General features: G+C 52.4%; 1 protein-coding gene across 5 annotated transcripts in view; it reads right to left on the reverse strand.

Annotated features, from left to right (window-relative positions):
- AGAP1 (ArfGAP with GTPase domain, ankyrin repeat and PH domain 1) overlaps positions 1–15,273 on the reverse strand; it is a 348,034-nt gene that overhangs the window by 253,425 nt on the left and 79,336 nt on the right. For 4 of the 5 annotated variants that reach the window (XM_049773603.1, XM_049773601.1, XM_049773600.1 and 1 more), the window contains exons 3-4: positions 14,904–14,991; positions 1,694–1,779 (exon numbers count right to left, since the gene is read on the reverse strand). In XM_049773603.1, the coding sequence (XP_049629560.1) occupies positions 1,694–1,779; positions 14,904–14,991 (174 nt within the window). Of the gene's footprint in view, positions 1–1,693; positions 1,780–14,255; positions 14,281–14,903; positions 14,992–15,273 lie in introns of those variants that run through there. The other variant, XM_049773604.1, reaches the window with a different exon arrangement.

Genomic DNA, 15,273 nt, shown 5'->3' on the forward strand with positions numbered 1-15,273 from the left:
ACCCAAAGCAAAAATCATCCCTGGCTTCTTTGTTTACAACTTGGTTTTACCCAAAACAGAGATTATTTTATATGTAAACCTGAGCGGGACTAAGCCCTCTGTCCTTACTCCGTCCTTACTCCCCATCCAGGGTGGTGTCTGTACTCAATAAAAAGGACAGTTCTGGCTGGCAGCTCACTCTCTATATGAGGTAGAAGACTGCCAGACTACATGATGTGTTTCAGCCTCAGTCTGGTTTGGATTATTTCGTGCAACCCTACTTCACCCCACTCACTGGGGCTTGGAAATACGGTGCATGGGGTGATTTTACAGGTCACTGCCCTGCGAGACAGATGGCACTGAAGGGCTAACAGTTATCGCAGTTTCCAGATGCCGGCTCAAATCCTGCCTTCTTCCAAACAGCAAGTGGGATACAAAGACAGGACAGCTGGTAAGGCATGTCTCCTGCTCTGGGCCAAGGATGGCATCGCCTATGCCCCACAGCACCACCTGGGATCACTCCTGAGTACAGAGCCAGGAGGAAGCAGAGCACTGCTGGGTGTGTGTGGCCTCAAAACCAAAATGTGCTGCCTGGGTACCCTGTAGGGATATGGACTTTCTTACCTATATGCTGGGTTGTATACCAGGGCTCTCTCTGCCTTTGGAGAAGCCTGTGCTCCTTCCTTGAACTCTTTACTCCTTAACTCTTTATTTTATTTATTATTTTGGTTTTGGGGCCACACCCTGTGACGCTCAGGGGTTACTCTTGGCGATGCACTCAGAAATCGCTTCTGGCTCAGGAGACCATATGGGATGATGGGGGGGGATCAAGCTGCAGTCCGTCCTAGGCTAGCGTGTGCAAGGCAGATGCCTTATGGCTCGTGCCACCACTCTGGCTCCTCCTTAACTCTCTCTTATCCTCTCCTTCCCCCTCCTTAGTACCTCCAAATAAAATCTGATATTAACTTCAAAGACAACAAAAGGGGGTGTTTGGTTTGCACACAGCTGACCTGGGTACAATCCCTGGCACCCTGTATGGTCCCGAGTATCTCCAGGAGTAATTTTTTTTTTTTTTTTGGTTTTTGGGCCACACCCGGCGGTGCTCAGCGGTTACTCCTGGCTGTCTGCTCAGAAATAGCTCCTGGCAGGCACGGGGGACCATATGGGACACCGGGATTCGAACCAACCACCTTTGGTCCTGGATCGGCTGCTTGCAAGGCAAACGCCCGCTGTGCTATCTCTCTGGGCCCACAGGAGTGATTCTTGAGCTCAAAGCCAGGTATAACCCTTGAGCACCACCAGGTGGGCTCAAAAAACAAAATCAAACAAACCCAGAGCTGGAGTGATAGTGCAGTGGTAGGGTGTTTGCCTTGGTTCGGTCCCTAGCGTCCCATATGGTCCCCCAAGCCAGGAGTGATTTCTGAGCGCATAGCCAGGAGTAACCTCTTGAGTGTCACCGGGTATGGCCTCCCCCAAAATAAAACAACCCCCCAAATCCAAAACAAAACCAATCCCAGAGTGTAAGACTCCATCATGAGACCCAACCTCCCTCCTTTTAGGCTATTAGCACCTTCCCTGGGGAGAAAGAAATGAAAAAAACCTGGAGGCAATGGACAACATTTTCTCAGGGGGTTGGTCCTCCTTTCTCAAGCAGATGGGCAGTTTCTTGGCCCCTTGGCAGAAGCAGAACATCCTTGAGCCCTGTGATACCCACCTGTGCCTCCGGGGGTCCGCCTTCATCTCGGATCAGCAGCAGGTAGCTCTGTCCATCCACCACGATCTCCTTCTTGAAGCGCCCACCTGCCATATACAGAGGCCGCGTGTCACTTGGGGAAGGCAGCCTGGGCGGCAGGTGGGCAGACGTGGGCTCCGCTTGGGGAAAAATCACAGCCTGAGCAGCAAGGGGTGGGCGTGGGACCTTGTGGTATGGCCACGACGGGCTTCCTGGGGGCCCAGACTCTGACTGCCAGCCAGGCCTTACCCGTCTCCAGCGAGATGGTGACCTGCCCATCTCCTGGACTGTAGGAGGGGATGTACCAGACAAGAGCATGCTCTGATGCAGAATTCCAAAAGAGATTCACGCTTTTTTGGGGGTGGATTTTTGGAGAGCCAAACTGGGTGGCGTCAGGGGTGGGCACTGCATGCATCCGTGCCTGGGCTGCCTTGGGTGACTGTGCTCAAGGGCTGAGAACTTTCTTCTCAAGAGAAACCCAGGACTGGGGAGGATGTGGGGGGACGGGACACACAGAACAGCATGGGGATGCGTTTCCGGGCAACAGTTCACAGGGGAGACGGGCGATGCTCACTAGTACACGCAGAGACACACTACAGAAAGGATCTTGGCAGCAAGGACGGGGGATGAGGGTGGGGAGTGGGGCTGCCAGTGGGCGTTAGGGTTAGCGGGCACGGGAGGGGATGGGAGCCTGGCAGAGACCCTGGCCCTCCAGGTCACTGTCACCCCACGTGCCTTGAGCTTATGTCCATATGTCATGTCATTGGTACTTCTCAGGGCCTGCTTCCCTCTGCAGCCCTTTTGGTGAGCCCACCTATAAGCCTTCCCGAACCTCCTCTCCTTCCCCATTGCTGACACCCATAGGGCACTGGGGTGGGGGGCAGCAAAGGCTAAGTCACCCCAGCCACCTTGGGGACCTCTCCAGCTCATCCTTCTCTCACTGCCTGTCTGTCCAGGATGCAGTGGGAAGGAAGGAAGGCCAGATCTGTGCCCTGAAAGCAGAAACATGGGACTCTACTGTCCCTGAGGAAGTGTCGGGCCCTGCTGATATGTGAGTGGTCTCTGAGGGTGGCGTCCACACACATGGGGACTCATGCATGCACATCGGTGCATATACTCCCCCACTCCAGGTCAATAGGTCCAAACCATTTGCACCAGGCCGTGTCTGTGAAACTCAAGGAGGCCGCCATCTTGTGTACTGTTATCCACAAACCCCAGGTCATCTGCTGAGGGTGGTCAGCCTAGGGCACAGCAGACCACCCAGAAAAGCATTGCCTGATGCCCAGAGAGGCCCCGAGGCCAAGGACCCTAAACATGACTGCGCTGGCCATCCCCACTGCTCAGGGAAAAGCAGGTACAGGAAAAGGTACCCTCTACAACCCAGTTGGTTGCCCATGCCGACTTCCCACTTCCAGAAAGAGTTACCAAAACTGGGCATCTCTTGACAAGATCCACTGATGCTGACCTGCATATATCACCACACAGGATGAAGAAATCTGCACAGGGGCCAGAGCAATGGCGCAGCAAAAGGTCGTTTGCCTTGCACGCAGCATCCCATATGGTCCTCCAAGCCAGGAGTGATTTCTGAGCACATAGCCAGGAGTAACCCCTGAGTGTCACCAAGTGTGCCCCCCACAAAAATCTGCACAAAGCCTTTTCCTTGGCTTTGGACACCTCCCAGCTCCCAAAGGATGCAAGAAGCACATTCACAGGCACCTGTGCCAGGACACTGGTTTGGGGGCTCCCACTGCCCCAGGTCAAGAGGAGCAGATTGGCACCACCTCAGTCTACTAGGCTGTGTGCCCAGTGTCCATATGTGCAAGGAAGAGATGCAGAGAGGGAAGCGACATATATGGGGAGGTTAAGCTGGGGGAGGCGTGTCACCCTGCCCCCGACACCTGCCCATGGAACCAATGTCATTTCTGTCTTCCACAGTTGCAAACATTCAGCATTTGAGACTCTTCTGTGCATCAGAAACCAAAGTCACTCAGGAGCCATCTGCCACAAAGCTGAGGCTTTAGCCACAAGGCTAAGAACTTAATTAGACAAAACTGCAGAGCTGAAGCAGGTTGTGCGGGAGAAAAGTCCAATTTTTAAAAAACCAGTCTGCAGAGTGAGAAGGAGGCTGCCCGTGTCTGAAGTACCACCCAGGCCCCACGCTATAACAATCTATTGGTCAATGAAGAAAGAACTGAGCAGAGCAGAGAAATAAACCCTCTCCTGCCATCAGGAAGCCTGACGAGTGACCAGCTGGGAGCAAAGACTCTAGCAGGTGGTCAGATCCGCCTCTACAATTGTCTCTTCCCTGGGACGGAACAGAACTTCCTTGCACGGGGAAAGCTGGGTTCAATTCTGAACAATCTGAATTGATTGCTGGCACTGGGGGAGGGGGTTGTCCACAAAAGCAAAAGAAAGCAAAGCTCAAGACCAAAGCTGTAGGGCTCTGTCTGTGCCTGTTGAGGACATGATGAAAAGTAAATAAAGGCAGATGATACTCGGAAATGGGACTTGCTTCACTGAGGCCAAAGAGATGGCCCAATAGGCTGAGCAAGGCTTGCTATGAGGGAGATCAGGGCTCAACTCAACTCAGCACAACATGGTCTCTCAGCAGGGCTGGGAGGGAACCCTACGCACTAGGCGAAAAGTGGAGGAGTAGCCCCTGAGCACTACCACACACATGGGGGCCAACAGATGGAGGGAGGCATGGGGTATGGAGATGGTCCCCCTCTCAGTTTGGGTGGCCTGCAGGATTTCCAATGTGAACCAATGTGTGCTCAAATTGCATACCCCCAAATTTGCTTCTGCTGCAAATTTCCCAGGTTTCTATTCAATCGGCCCATTTATTTCACCTGTCTGTTTCCTGCAGTATGATTACTCTCAGCTGCTCAGCCTGGCCCCAATAAATGAATAAATGACCCATCGACCTGATATTATTCCAGAAAGGACCCCAAAGCTGCTGCAGGGCCCAAAATCCACAGTGATACACAGACCTAAGATTACACCTCAAGAAGGGAACTCAGAAGTTCCCCCTCATTGAGATCAATCAATCCTTCACGAGAGGGGTGAAGATGGTGGTGGGGGCAGACATAGCTCAGGTACATTAAGCGCCAGGAAGTGAGCAAGGAGGCAGACCCTACAGAGTTCCTGCTACTGGGCACCATTGGGGGCAGGACAGTCATAGGGTCAGAGCCCCGCCAGAACACAAATTCGCCACCCATCTAGGCAGGAGATCCCTGGGGTTTGAGAGCAAATGTAGGTCTCTGATACACTGATGGTGGGGCAGGGCTGGGGACATGGCCTGAGGTAAAGTGCAGGTCCCGCAGGCACACAGGGGCCAGCCCCAACACTGCAAAAATAAAAACACTGAAATAAAGCAAAGGTGTAGCGGGGTCGAAGCAACAGCACAGAGGGAGGGCGCAGGGGGGCTGACCCGGGTTCTATCCCTAGCATTCTATATGGTTCCCTTAGCACAGTCAGGAGTAACTCCTGAATCCCTGATCACCCCTTCTCCAAACCCCTTCTCCAAAAGTAAGAAGTGGCAAGAGGGAGAAGAGAGAGAAAGGGGGGGAGAGACGAGAGAAGAGAGAGAGAAAGAAGAGGAGATGAGAGAAGAGAGAGGAAAGAGAGAAAGGAAGGGAGGGAGAGAGAGAGAGAGAGAGAGAGAGAGAGAGAGAGAGAGAGAGAGAGAGAGAGAGAGAGAGAGAGCCCACAAGACTACATGGTGGTTGTCACTTCCCCACACAGCCATCAAAGTCTCAGGTGCCCCTCACCACCCTCCAGACCTCCTGCTCACTGTCGTAAGGCCTGTCCTCATGCTGGAAAAACCACTAGAGTGGGGGTAAGCGGGCCAAAGGTGATTCCTCAAACTATCCTGCCCACCCACCTCGGGCTCCTGTACTAAGACCCCTGCTACTCTGCAGCCCTCAAAAGCAGAAATGGGGGGGGGGGGGGTTGGTGAGTGCTGGATGCCAGTTTCCACTCCCAAGGCAGAATGATGTTAGATTTTCCTTTTTTTTTTTTTTCTAGGATAAAAAAAAACAAAAACACCAACAAGGCTCCTGGGAGCAAGCCCTGCAGATGTCTGCCATTCCCGCTTCTCTCGAGAAAGCACAGACTGTGTGGACACACGAGCATGGGTGACATAGATGAGTAGAAGCCGTGTGGTCCAGCCTGGGAAAGCCAGAGAGCGAGGCCACACACCGGCCCTTCAGTCTAGGAGGTCCAGCTGCAGAGGCCAGCTGGGTCACCCGCCTCGCCAGACCCAGGAAACCCCCCCTTTCCTGATCATAGGGAAACATGGGACAATGGTACAGATACCACAGGGGTAGGGGGCTTCTCTCACAATCCCAACCTACTCCATTCCCCTAAGGAAACAGACCCTATCTCCTCTGGGCCCTGGTTCTATTGTTCAGTGTTTGTTCAAGCTCTGGACCAGGATGGAACCTGGACGGAGATTATAGTGCCTGTGCTGTTTTCTTAAATTGGGGGGGGTGGGGGAGGGCGCGGAGAGATAGCACAGTGGCGTTTGCCTTGCAAGCAGCCGATCCAGAACCAAAGGTGGTTGGTTCGAATCCCGGTGTCCCATAGGGTCCCCCGTGCCTGCCAGGAGCTATTTCTGAACAGACAGCCAGGAGTCACCCCTGAGCACCGCCGGGTGTGGCCCAAAAACAAAACAAAACAAAAAAAAATTGGGGGGGGGCGCGCAGAACAATAGGAAAACAGGGAAGCACTTTTGCCTTGCATGCAGCTGTCCCTGGTTCAATCCCCCAACATCCCAGATGGTCCCCCAAGCCACCCAGAGTGGCTCCTGAGTGCAGAGCCAGAAGTAACCCTTGGATATCAGTGGATGTGACCCCAAAATAAAAATAAATAAAAGGATAATTCACGGGGGGCACTTTAGCACCTGACCAGCAGGGAACAGAGCAGTGCTGATGCCTTCCCTGATCCGGGCTGCCAATGTCCCTCTTAGAGCCACAGGCTTACATGGACCAGGAGGACCATGCTTTGGTCTCTCAGGGAAAATGTTTCTAACTTGAGCCTCAAATCTCCATTTTGCATCTCTAGCCTCCTGAGTCCCACAAACTACTGGGATTTCATTGTCTCCAGCTAGAGGAGGGCGAAGTGGGAGTTGCATTCATAAAGGCCTGTTAATGTCTTCCTCCCCAGGACAGTATTATTTAAAAAAAAAAAAAAAAAAAAAAAAAGTTAAATCACAAAATGTGCCAGAAACAAAAACTTTTTAGAATGAATTTTGTGCTTGTTTCCAAAAAGGGGAGGTCGGGAAGTGATTAGCCTTGTGGGTTTAAGGGAAGATTCGTATTGTCACATATAAAAGGAATTTTGGACCGCAAGTTATTTTTACCCTGGGAACGGGTTTGATTGGTAACATATTAATTTACAAAATTTAACCAAATGGAGGTTTCAGTTCCTCCTCCAAGGTCTGCTTTCCCAACTTACAAGGTTTTAGCGGTAGGTCACGGGTCTGCAGTGTGGTTTTCATGGGGAGCCTGGGTGGGTCCCTGACTCCTAAACCCCCTGCAACTTCCCCGCCCCCAAATCACTGGGACATAAAAGCACCAGCAGTGAGAATCCTCTTCCTGGTGGCCCTGACCATCTCAGGATGAGACTGTCAGAGGGCTGTGGCAACTGAAGTGGGGTACAGCCCTGGCCACTAACAACTGCTCTGAATGAGAGCGAGACCCCAAATGGGTAGCACTGACTGGCTGGCTGGAAACTGCTATACTGGATTGCCCTCTGGTCTCTCTTCCATAAAGTGTGGGTGGGGGGGATCAGAGAGCAGAGGATCCACCCAACAGGAACTGGAGGGGTCAGTCAAGCCCAAGAGCTAGCTGAGAAGACAGGGCCAGGACAAAGTCAAGTGGGTTTCTTGTCACATCAGCCTTGGGGACCCAGGGCATGGCTCAGTGCTGGCAGGGCAGAGTCCACCATAAAGAATCCCTTGTGAAACAGGGGTGGGAGGGATTTTTATGCTACCAAAAATCCAGTGCCCGGGGCCGGATAGATAGCATGGAGGTAGGGTGTTTGCCTTGCATGCAGAAGGACGATGGTTCAAATCCCGGCATCCCATATGGTCCCCCAAGCCTGCCAGGAGCTAATTCTGAACAAAGAGCCAGGAGTAACCCCTGAGCACTGCCGGGTATGACCCAAAAACCAAAAAAAATCCAGTGTCCAATTCTGCAGCCCCTGAGCTTGAGGGGACGAGGGGGGGGGGGGGGGCGCGGCGCAGAGGAGACTATGGGACATGAGAACACAGGTAAAGGGCTCTCTGCCCTGTGGAACCAAGTCATATGAGACTAGGGACAGCCCCTGCACCCCACAGGCCCAGCTAGTGACCCTGACCCAACAGAGCAAGTGAGCTCAGGGGCAAACAGAAAAACAACAGCTTTACTCAGTGCGTCCAAGAGTATGGTTAGGGTCACAAGGGCCTGGAGGGGCAGGAGGGATGAGGAGATAGTGGGCTGAAGCGCCCTCAGAGCTGGACTGGACCCTGAAACCATCTCACATCTCTGGTGGGGACAGATCAGCCCCACCATCTACAAGTCTATTTTAAGTGGTTGAAGAGAAACCTAGAGCAGCTAAGTGGGGGAAGGTAGCAGCCCTGTCATGCCTACGAGGGCCTGGCTTGTACGCCCAGAGCAGCAGGGTAAATCTGGGGTGTGCAGGGTCCTAACTGCTGGGACGGTCTGTGGCATGTTTGTGGGTCTGAACCCACCATCACTCGCTCGCCCACAAACCCAGACTCTCAATGGGAGAAGCTGAAAAAAAGGGAGATGCTATGCGGATTGGCAAACCAGAAGCAGGGACCCTGAATGGCGTGTTGGACCCAGGGGCTGTGTCTACTCATGGAAGGGCCACAGGGATTCCAGGGGGAGTGATGGCTTTTCCTCTGCTGCTCTTTTTTTTAAAAAATGGGGGTCCCGGGGCCAGAGAAATAGCATGGAGGTAAGGTGCTTGCCTTGCATGCAGGACAGTGGTTCGAGTCCCGGCATCCCATATCGTCCCCCGAGCCTGCCAGGAGTGAGTTTTGAGCATAGAGCTAGGAGTAACCCCTGAGTGCTGCCGGTGTGAACCAAAAACCAAAAAAAAAGGGGGGGGTCCTTTCTTCACCCATAGGAGTAGTGTAGGGGAGGACGTCATTGCAGTGCCCATCTGTCCCATGCCAGCAGCATCACTGCCTTAGCCCAAGTCCATGCCAAGTCCAGAACCATGTCCCCATCTGAAGAGGGGGTTTTGGTGCCAAAAGCAGCCTTGGTGTTTTAGAGAGCTCAGATGGAGTGCCCACTCTCTTGTCCTGAGATACCCAAGAAGTTGCAGCCAAGGGACTCCTGCCAGATCCCCTGATCCAATTAGCCCAGAATTTGGCCACCCCAGCCCAACTAAGATACAGCTATTGTGTAGGCCTTGTGCTTAGCGGGCAGTGGTGCTGGTGTCTCTTGGGTCAGTCCCCATCCAGTGGCTGACTAAGATCTGCTCCCAGGTAGCCTCCTGCATCCATCTCCAAACAGATTTCTGATGCCCCCTCCTTGAGGCAGATAGAAATGTACCCCTAGCAGTCTGGCCCCAGAGGAGCAGTCATTCCACATCCCACACACTTATCTACCCTCCACTTAATTCAACCCACCATAGGTCAAGGCATTGTGCCTCAGTTTCCCCAGCTGAGTCCCTCAGACACTGCATGCTCATTTGACTGACTGGGAGATTCCCTATCCCCATGTCCCATTATGGTCCTCAAAGAATAAGCGAGGCTATTCTCATCTCTTGGAGTGGTGAGATGAGGTCGGCATTGAGTGAGAGGCAAAGTGGCAGGGTCAGCCAGCTTGGAATGAGATGAATTTGGGTAGACCTGAGCACATGGGACCACCCTGTCTTCCTCATACTTCCTCCTGCACAGCCCAGAACAGAGGGAAGGACATGAGAGTGGTCTGGACCTGTCATGATGGAAGACAGATATCAGAAGGGGTACATGTCAGAGAGTCTTCATGACCTGCCCTGAGATTGGGATGAGGTGGTGGCATGAGAGCAGAAGCAACTGTCTGCAGGAACAAGTGTTTGAAAATAAACATAGGGGACCAAAGAGAGAGCATGGAGGTGGGGCATTTGCCTTGCATGCAGAAGGTCAGTGGTTCGAATTCTGGCATCCCATATGGTCCCCTGAGCCTGCCAGGAGCGATTTCTGAGCATAGAGCCAGGAATGGCCCTTGAGCGTTGCTGGGTGTGACCCCAAAATCAAAACAAATAAATAAATAAATAAATAAATAAATAAATAAATAATAAACATAGGTGCCCACATGGGGGACAAAATCCAGCTCCCTTCATCCCTCCCAGAGTACCCAGAGCCTTATGCCTGGAGAGAAGCAAGCTGAGAACCAAGGAAGTCCTCTCTCACCATGGGTCTGTCTTCCTCTTTACCCAGGAAAACCTGATCCTCACCTCTCCTGGGGATACTCTCAGTTTGTTCCTTGAATCTGTGTATCCCAATGTGCAACTCTATGGTCCACATATGTAGTGACCACCCACCTGGGACTGAAACCAGTGAGTGACTGCCTTTTCATGACCTTCTGTATGTTTATGTCAACAGCAAACTGGTTATTCACATCATGTAAAACTACCATTGTTGGCAGAGGACTGGCAACAGATGATATGCACAGCTATAGCCAAACAGGCCTGTAAATGACACACACCTGCACATGAGCACACCTGCAAATGCACACCTGCACACAAGCACGCCTGGACATGCCTGTATACACACAACTGCAAACACCTGAACACACCTGCAGACTGACTTTATACACAAGAGACCCTTGTGTAGAAGGGTCACATGTTACAAGTGCTGAGTGGTGACAGCTGTGAAGAAGGGGATGTTTCAGGTCGTACCCCTGAAGCTGAATTTTTGTGACATTGCCCTTGGAAAGAATCCACCAGCTCCCCCTCCCCAGACCCTTTGTTTATGGAAACACCCATGACCCAGCTACCTCCAACAGGAGTGGCCGCTGCAAAGGAAGCCCCACAGACAGGAAATGGGAAGCTGGATTCCAGAACCTTATGTCTGCTGCACAGTAGATATGGGCTTTTTCCAGAGATGCCAATTCCTCTCAGCCCAGGAACAAACAGATGGATCTATTCCTGTTCTCAAGCTGACCTCACTTTAGTTGGTCTGTTTTCTGTAACCTAGAAAGCCCAGACTGAGTCAGTGAATGAAAACCTCAAGGCTTCCAGTCCAGAGCACATCCAGCCTGCCTGTCACCTCAGTCACTTCTAGGCCACAGGACAGAGCCAGCTGCCAGCAATGAGAGTAAGAGAGGGCTGGCTGATGAAGAGTTGTCAGGGAGGCAGCAGGGGGCCCATTGAGACCCCCCCTTCCCAACAAAGACAAGTTTGTCTGACATCTACCATGCACCAAGGAAAGAGGGGTTTCCTGTAGGGTTGGGGTGGGGAGGGCTAACAGTTCTCCAGGAAAAGCCACATAGCCACAAACGTGAGATTTTTCCGGACTTGCCTTTTCTGTGATGGAAAGTCTGCTAATAACTCATGATGTCCTGAATCTACTTGAGACAGCAACCACCAAGCACTATGCTGCTTTGGGGTACTCTATGGGTCCTTGAGGATAAGCACTTAGGCCCTGCTCCGAGAAGCTGGAGATGCCAGAGTCAGCAGGCCCTGTCAGTAGGCCCTTGAGACTATGCAGAGTGGCTTGAACAGGTGTCCAGGCATGGGACAGGCCTTCTGCAAAGCCCGAGCCCTGTGCTCAGCTGTTCTGTTTCCTCTTGAATTAACTCCAACACCACAAAACCGGAAGTTCCAAACAAACACCCTCAAAGCACATGTTCTGTTCTGTCATTTCCATCAAGACCCTCCAAAATGCCCGCTTTCTCCCTCTCCATCTGCCGCTTCCTTGTCCTTGTTGGGATCAAGGGGACTCATCTTCTTGTTCTTTTGGGAAAATTGTTGTGATATTTTGCTGCCTGAACCCCAGTGTGGGTGGAGTGAGAAAGAATAGGTTGGTATGTAGATGATAAAATCAAGGATACCGATGAGGTGTCACTCCATCTATGAAACCTGCCTCTCACAGGACCACAAGTTGGACACCCATTAAATGTCAGTTGATGCTGGCACTCATGCAGCAGCAAATAACAGGGGAAAGATACTGGGGAGTTCAGTGGCTGGGTTTCAACACGACTCCAATTATGTCTGTTTATACAACCCCCCGCACCCCCCATGGAATACAGACAAGCCCAACATCTGGCAGCGGTGGCAGCTGAGCGTGTCATTTTTCCTTTTTGTCTTGATTTGATTTGCAAGGGGGTGTGGGGGCTGACAGCTGAAATGTGTTTCAGATGCCCCAGAGCACTGGGATGGGTGTTTCCCACACACTAGGTTTCTAGGAAACCAAGTCAACATGGGGAGGACAATGGCCTGCTGAGCCTGTGGGAAGGCCATAGGGTGCGGCTCAGACCACAGCTGCAGAGGAACCGCCAAAGGCAGATGCGGGCAACCGGGGACAGCACCCCAAGTGACAGTGAGGGGGATATGAAACAGCCTAGGGTCCTTCCATGGGGGAACAGAGCAAGACTCGAAATAGGAGCAATGATGCCCGCTGATGCCCTATCTGCCACTGTGCCAGGGCCCCACCTGTTCTAATTCACAAAGTTCAGAAACCAGTCCCATAGGAGACTCCTCCAACCTGTTCCTGGAAGCAGAGCTGACCAATGTACCCAATATCCTCTCCAACTACCCCATTCTGTCTGGCACAAAAGCACAAAGGTATGGGGAGACCCCGTGAAAGATTGTGAGATACACTCAGGAAGCAAGTCAGATGAGATGGAAGTCCTGATGTTCCAGCCTCAGAGACAGCCAAGAAGCTTGGACTGGGAGCAACACCCTAGAACAGAGGCAGAAATGTGGGGACAAGCTGCAGAAGATGAGGCAGCTGCAGAAGATGAGTCCAGGTCGTGCTACACACTGGCTCACTGGAATGGGGAAGGGGATACAGAGATGGGGTGCCCAGGACAATGACCCCCACATCCCTTTGTGTACTAGACAAAGGTACCAGAGTGTAGGGGATGCAGGTGTCATCACTGTACCCCTCCAGAGGTCAGTGGGATAGTACTCAGGCTGGGCGCTTGGGGCAGCGGGAATGCCTCCAAAACACTGAAGGTTCAGGAGAGCCCTGCGTCCTCCCCTCCCAATGCCCCACAAGGTCCAGGGCATGTCCTACTTTGTGCCAACCTTCCTCCAACCTTGAATTTCAGCAGCTACACAAGAACAATGTAAGAAAGAGGTGGACCTGGGGGTGCTCTAGGAATTTCGGGGTTTTTGTTGTTGTTATTTGTTTTTAGTTTTTGGGTCACACTCAGCAACACTCGAGGCTTATTTCTGGCTCTACACTCAGGAATTACTCCTGGCTCTGTGGTCGGCGATCACTCCTGGTGGTGCTTGGGTGAGGGGGGAACCATGTGGGACGCTGGGGATCACAAGCTCAGGTCGGCCACATGTAAGGCAAGAGCCCTTCCTGTTTCTGTTCTGGGGGATTTTTTTAACTCCATCCCCACCTTCTTTCCATCTTTTCCTCCCTCTTTGGAGGGTGAGAAACCAAATGGGGTCACTGGAGACCACAAGGATGTATGGGGACAGGGGGTTGCAGGAGACAGGAACACAAAGCTTGTCCAGAGGTGACCCCTCCCATGAGCTCTTTGCGGGGCACTGATGGGGGTAGACCCATCACATTGGAATCTGTGTGTGTGTGGGGTGTGTGTGTGTGTGTGTGTGTGTGTGTGTGTGTGTGTGTGTGTGTGTGTGTGTGTGTGTATCATCCTTTCGGCTGACCACAGAAAACAGTTGCAGAATTCACATCCAAGAGGGGTGGCCTCTGTGAGAACATCTGGTAAGAAGTTGGGGGGGGGGGCACCAGCAAGAGGGTTCCAAGGTCCTCATGCTCCCCAGCAACCACACCTTCTGAGAGATAGCTCTTCTAAAGCCAGACCCCACAGAGGGACACAACAAGTGCAGGCCCCCAAAGTGAGGGGCTGTCTTCCCTACCCACCTCTCCCATCATTACCTACTCATGGGTTCTTTCCAGATACCCACAGTCCTCTACCCACATGCATCCACTAAATCCTGGCCCGACATATCCACAAGGATCACAACAAATGTCTGCAGGGTCTTATGTTGGGAGGGGGGAATTCTGCCCAGCTGCACAGCCCCCAACTCCAGCCCCCCCCACCCACCCAATCCCCAGGCTTGCAGGATGGTGACAGAACCTAGGACAAGAGTTAATGACCAGAACACGTGTTACAGGGCACACAGCAAGCTACTGAGATCTACTGCTAGAGAGACAGCTGATGAACAGACGGGGGTGAGATGGTCAATGAGAAAATAAAATGAAAATAAAAATAAATGAATTAAAAAGGCTCAAATGAAACCAAATGGCATGAGACACGGAACAGAGGGCCCGGGAGGTACGGTACAGAGCTGAGTCTCCGCTCTTCCACCAACACAGCGCTGCCGTGAGGAAATGTATAGTTACCTGCATCCATATCTGCAAAGAATGGAACAGCCAGTAAGAAAAAGAAGGAACCAGAAATTCAGTGTCTCAGAGTCGGATTCTTACACGTTTACACAGAGAAACAAAAAAATCATAATCATCATAATAACTGAGAAAACTGCCTGAGCTCTAAACCTCCTGGAGGGGGCAGAGATGCTAAAGTTGCCTGTGGCCTTGGTGGTTTCATCTAAAGTGGGAAATGGAAAGTGGAGATGGAGACTGAGGTTGTCATGGGCTAATGGCAAAGGATCCTCCTTCCTGCGGGTAAAGATTCGGATTTCTAACACCATCTGAGGGTGTAGTGCGATCCTCAGGCAAAAACTCCATCAGAGGCAGATCAGAGGGAAACCCAGGGGATGGGGAGATATTCCAACACTGTGCTGACATTCCAAAGATCAAACCTTGAGAGGTGAATCGTCAGAGGCTCCCCACTCCCCACCCCGGCTCTGCCCTCCCGCTTGCTTCCACCACCCAGGTGAACACTCGAGAAGGTGCTCCAGAAGCTTCCATCTAGCTAAGGTGTGTTCCCTCCTGTCCTGCCTGGGCTGGGCCATGATTGAGAACGTTGCTATGGAGATCACATGTGGCCCTCAGCACCCTCCCTCTCGGGAATGCCCGGCCATTGCGTACCTTCCGGAGATTCCTCCTGGACGTAGGTGCCAGTCAGGTATCGGTGCACCAGAGCTGACTTGCCGCTGGCCAGGTTACCCACAATTCCCTGAAACAGAAGGGGGATGCGATTAGATCTCTATGCATGGTTCAGGCCACCGACTGAAGCCCCAAGCACTGGCAGGACTGACAAACAGACACAAGATGGGTCCTAGCTTGGCATCCACCACAGCCCTTTGGGTAGCTTCCCCTCTGTAGGCACCCAGGATGCGGGGCAGCCATGTGCAGTGGTCATGTCCAGGTCACATGAGGAGCCATAGGCAAGGTGGGTCACAGCCTAGAGCTAGGAGGCCCTTCCAGAATATTCCATCATTGCTAGAGGGGTTTGGCG

The sequence above is a fragment of the Suncus etruscus genome, chromosome 5 (genome assembly GCF_024139225.1).
Source record: "Suncus etruscus isolate mSunEtr1 chromosome 5, mSunEtr1.pri.cur, whole genome shotgun sequence".
Taxonomy (NCBI): domain Eukaryota; kingdom Metazoa; phylum Chordata; class Mammalia; order Eulipotyphla; family Soricidae; genus Suncus; species Suncus etruscus.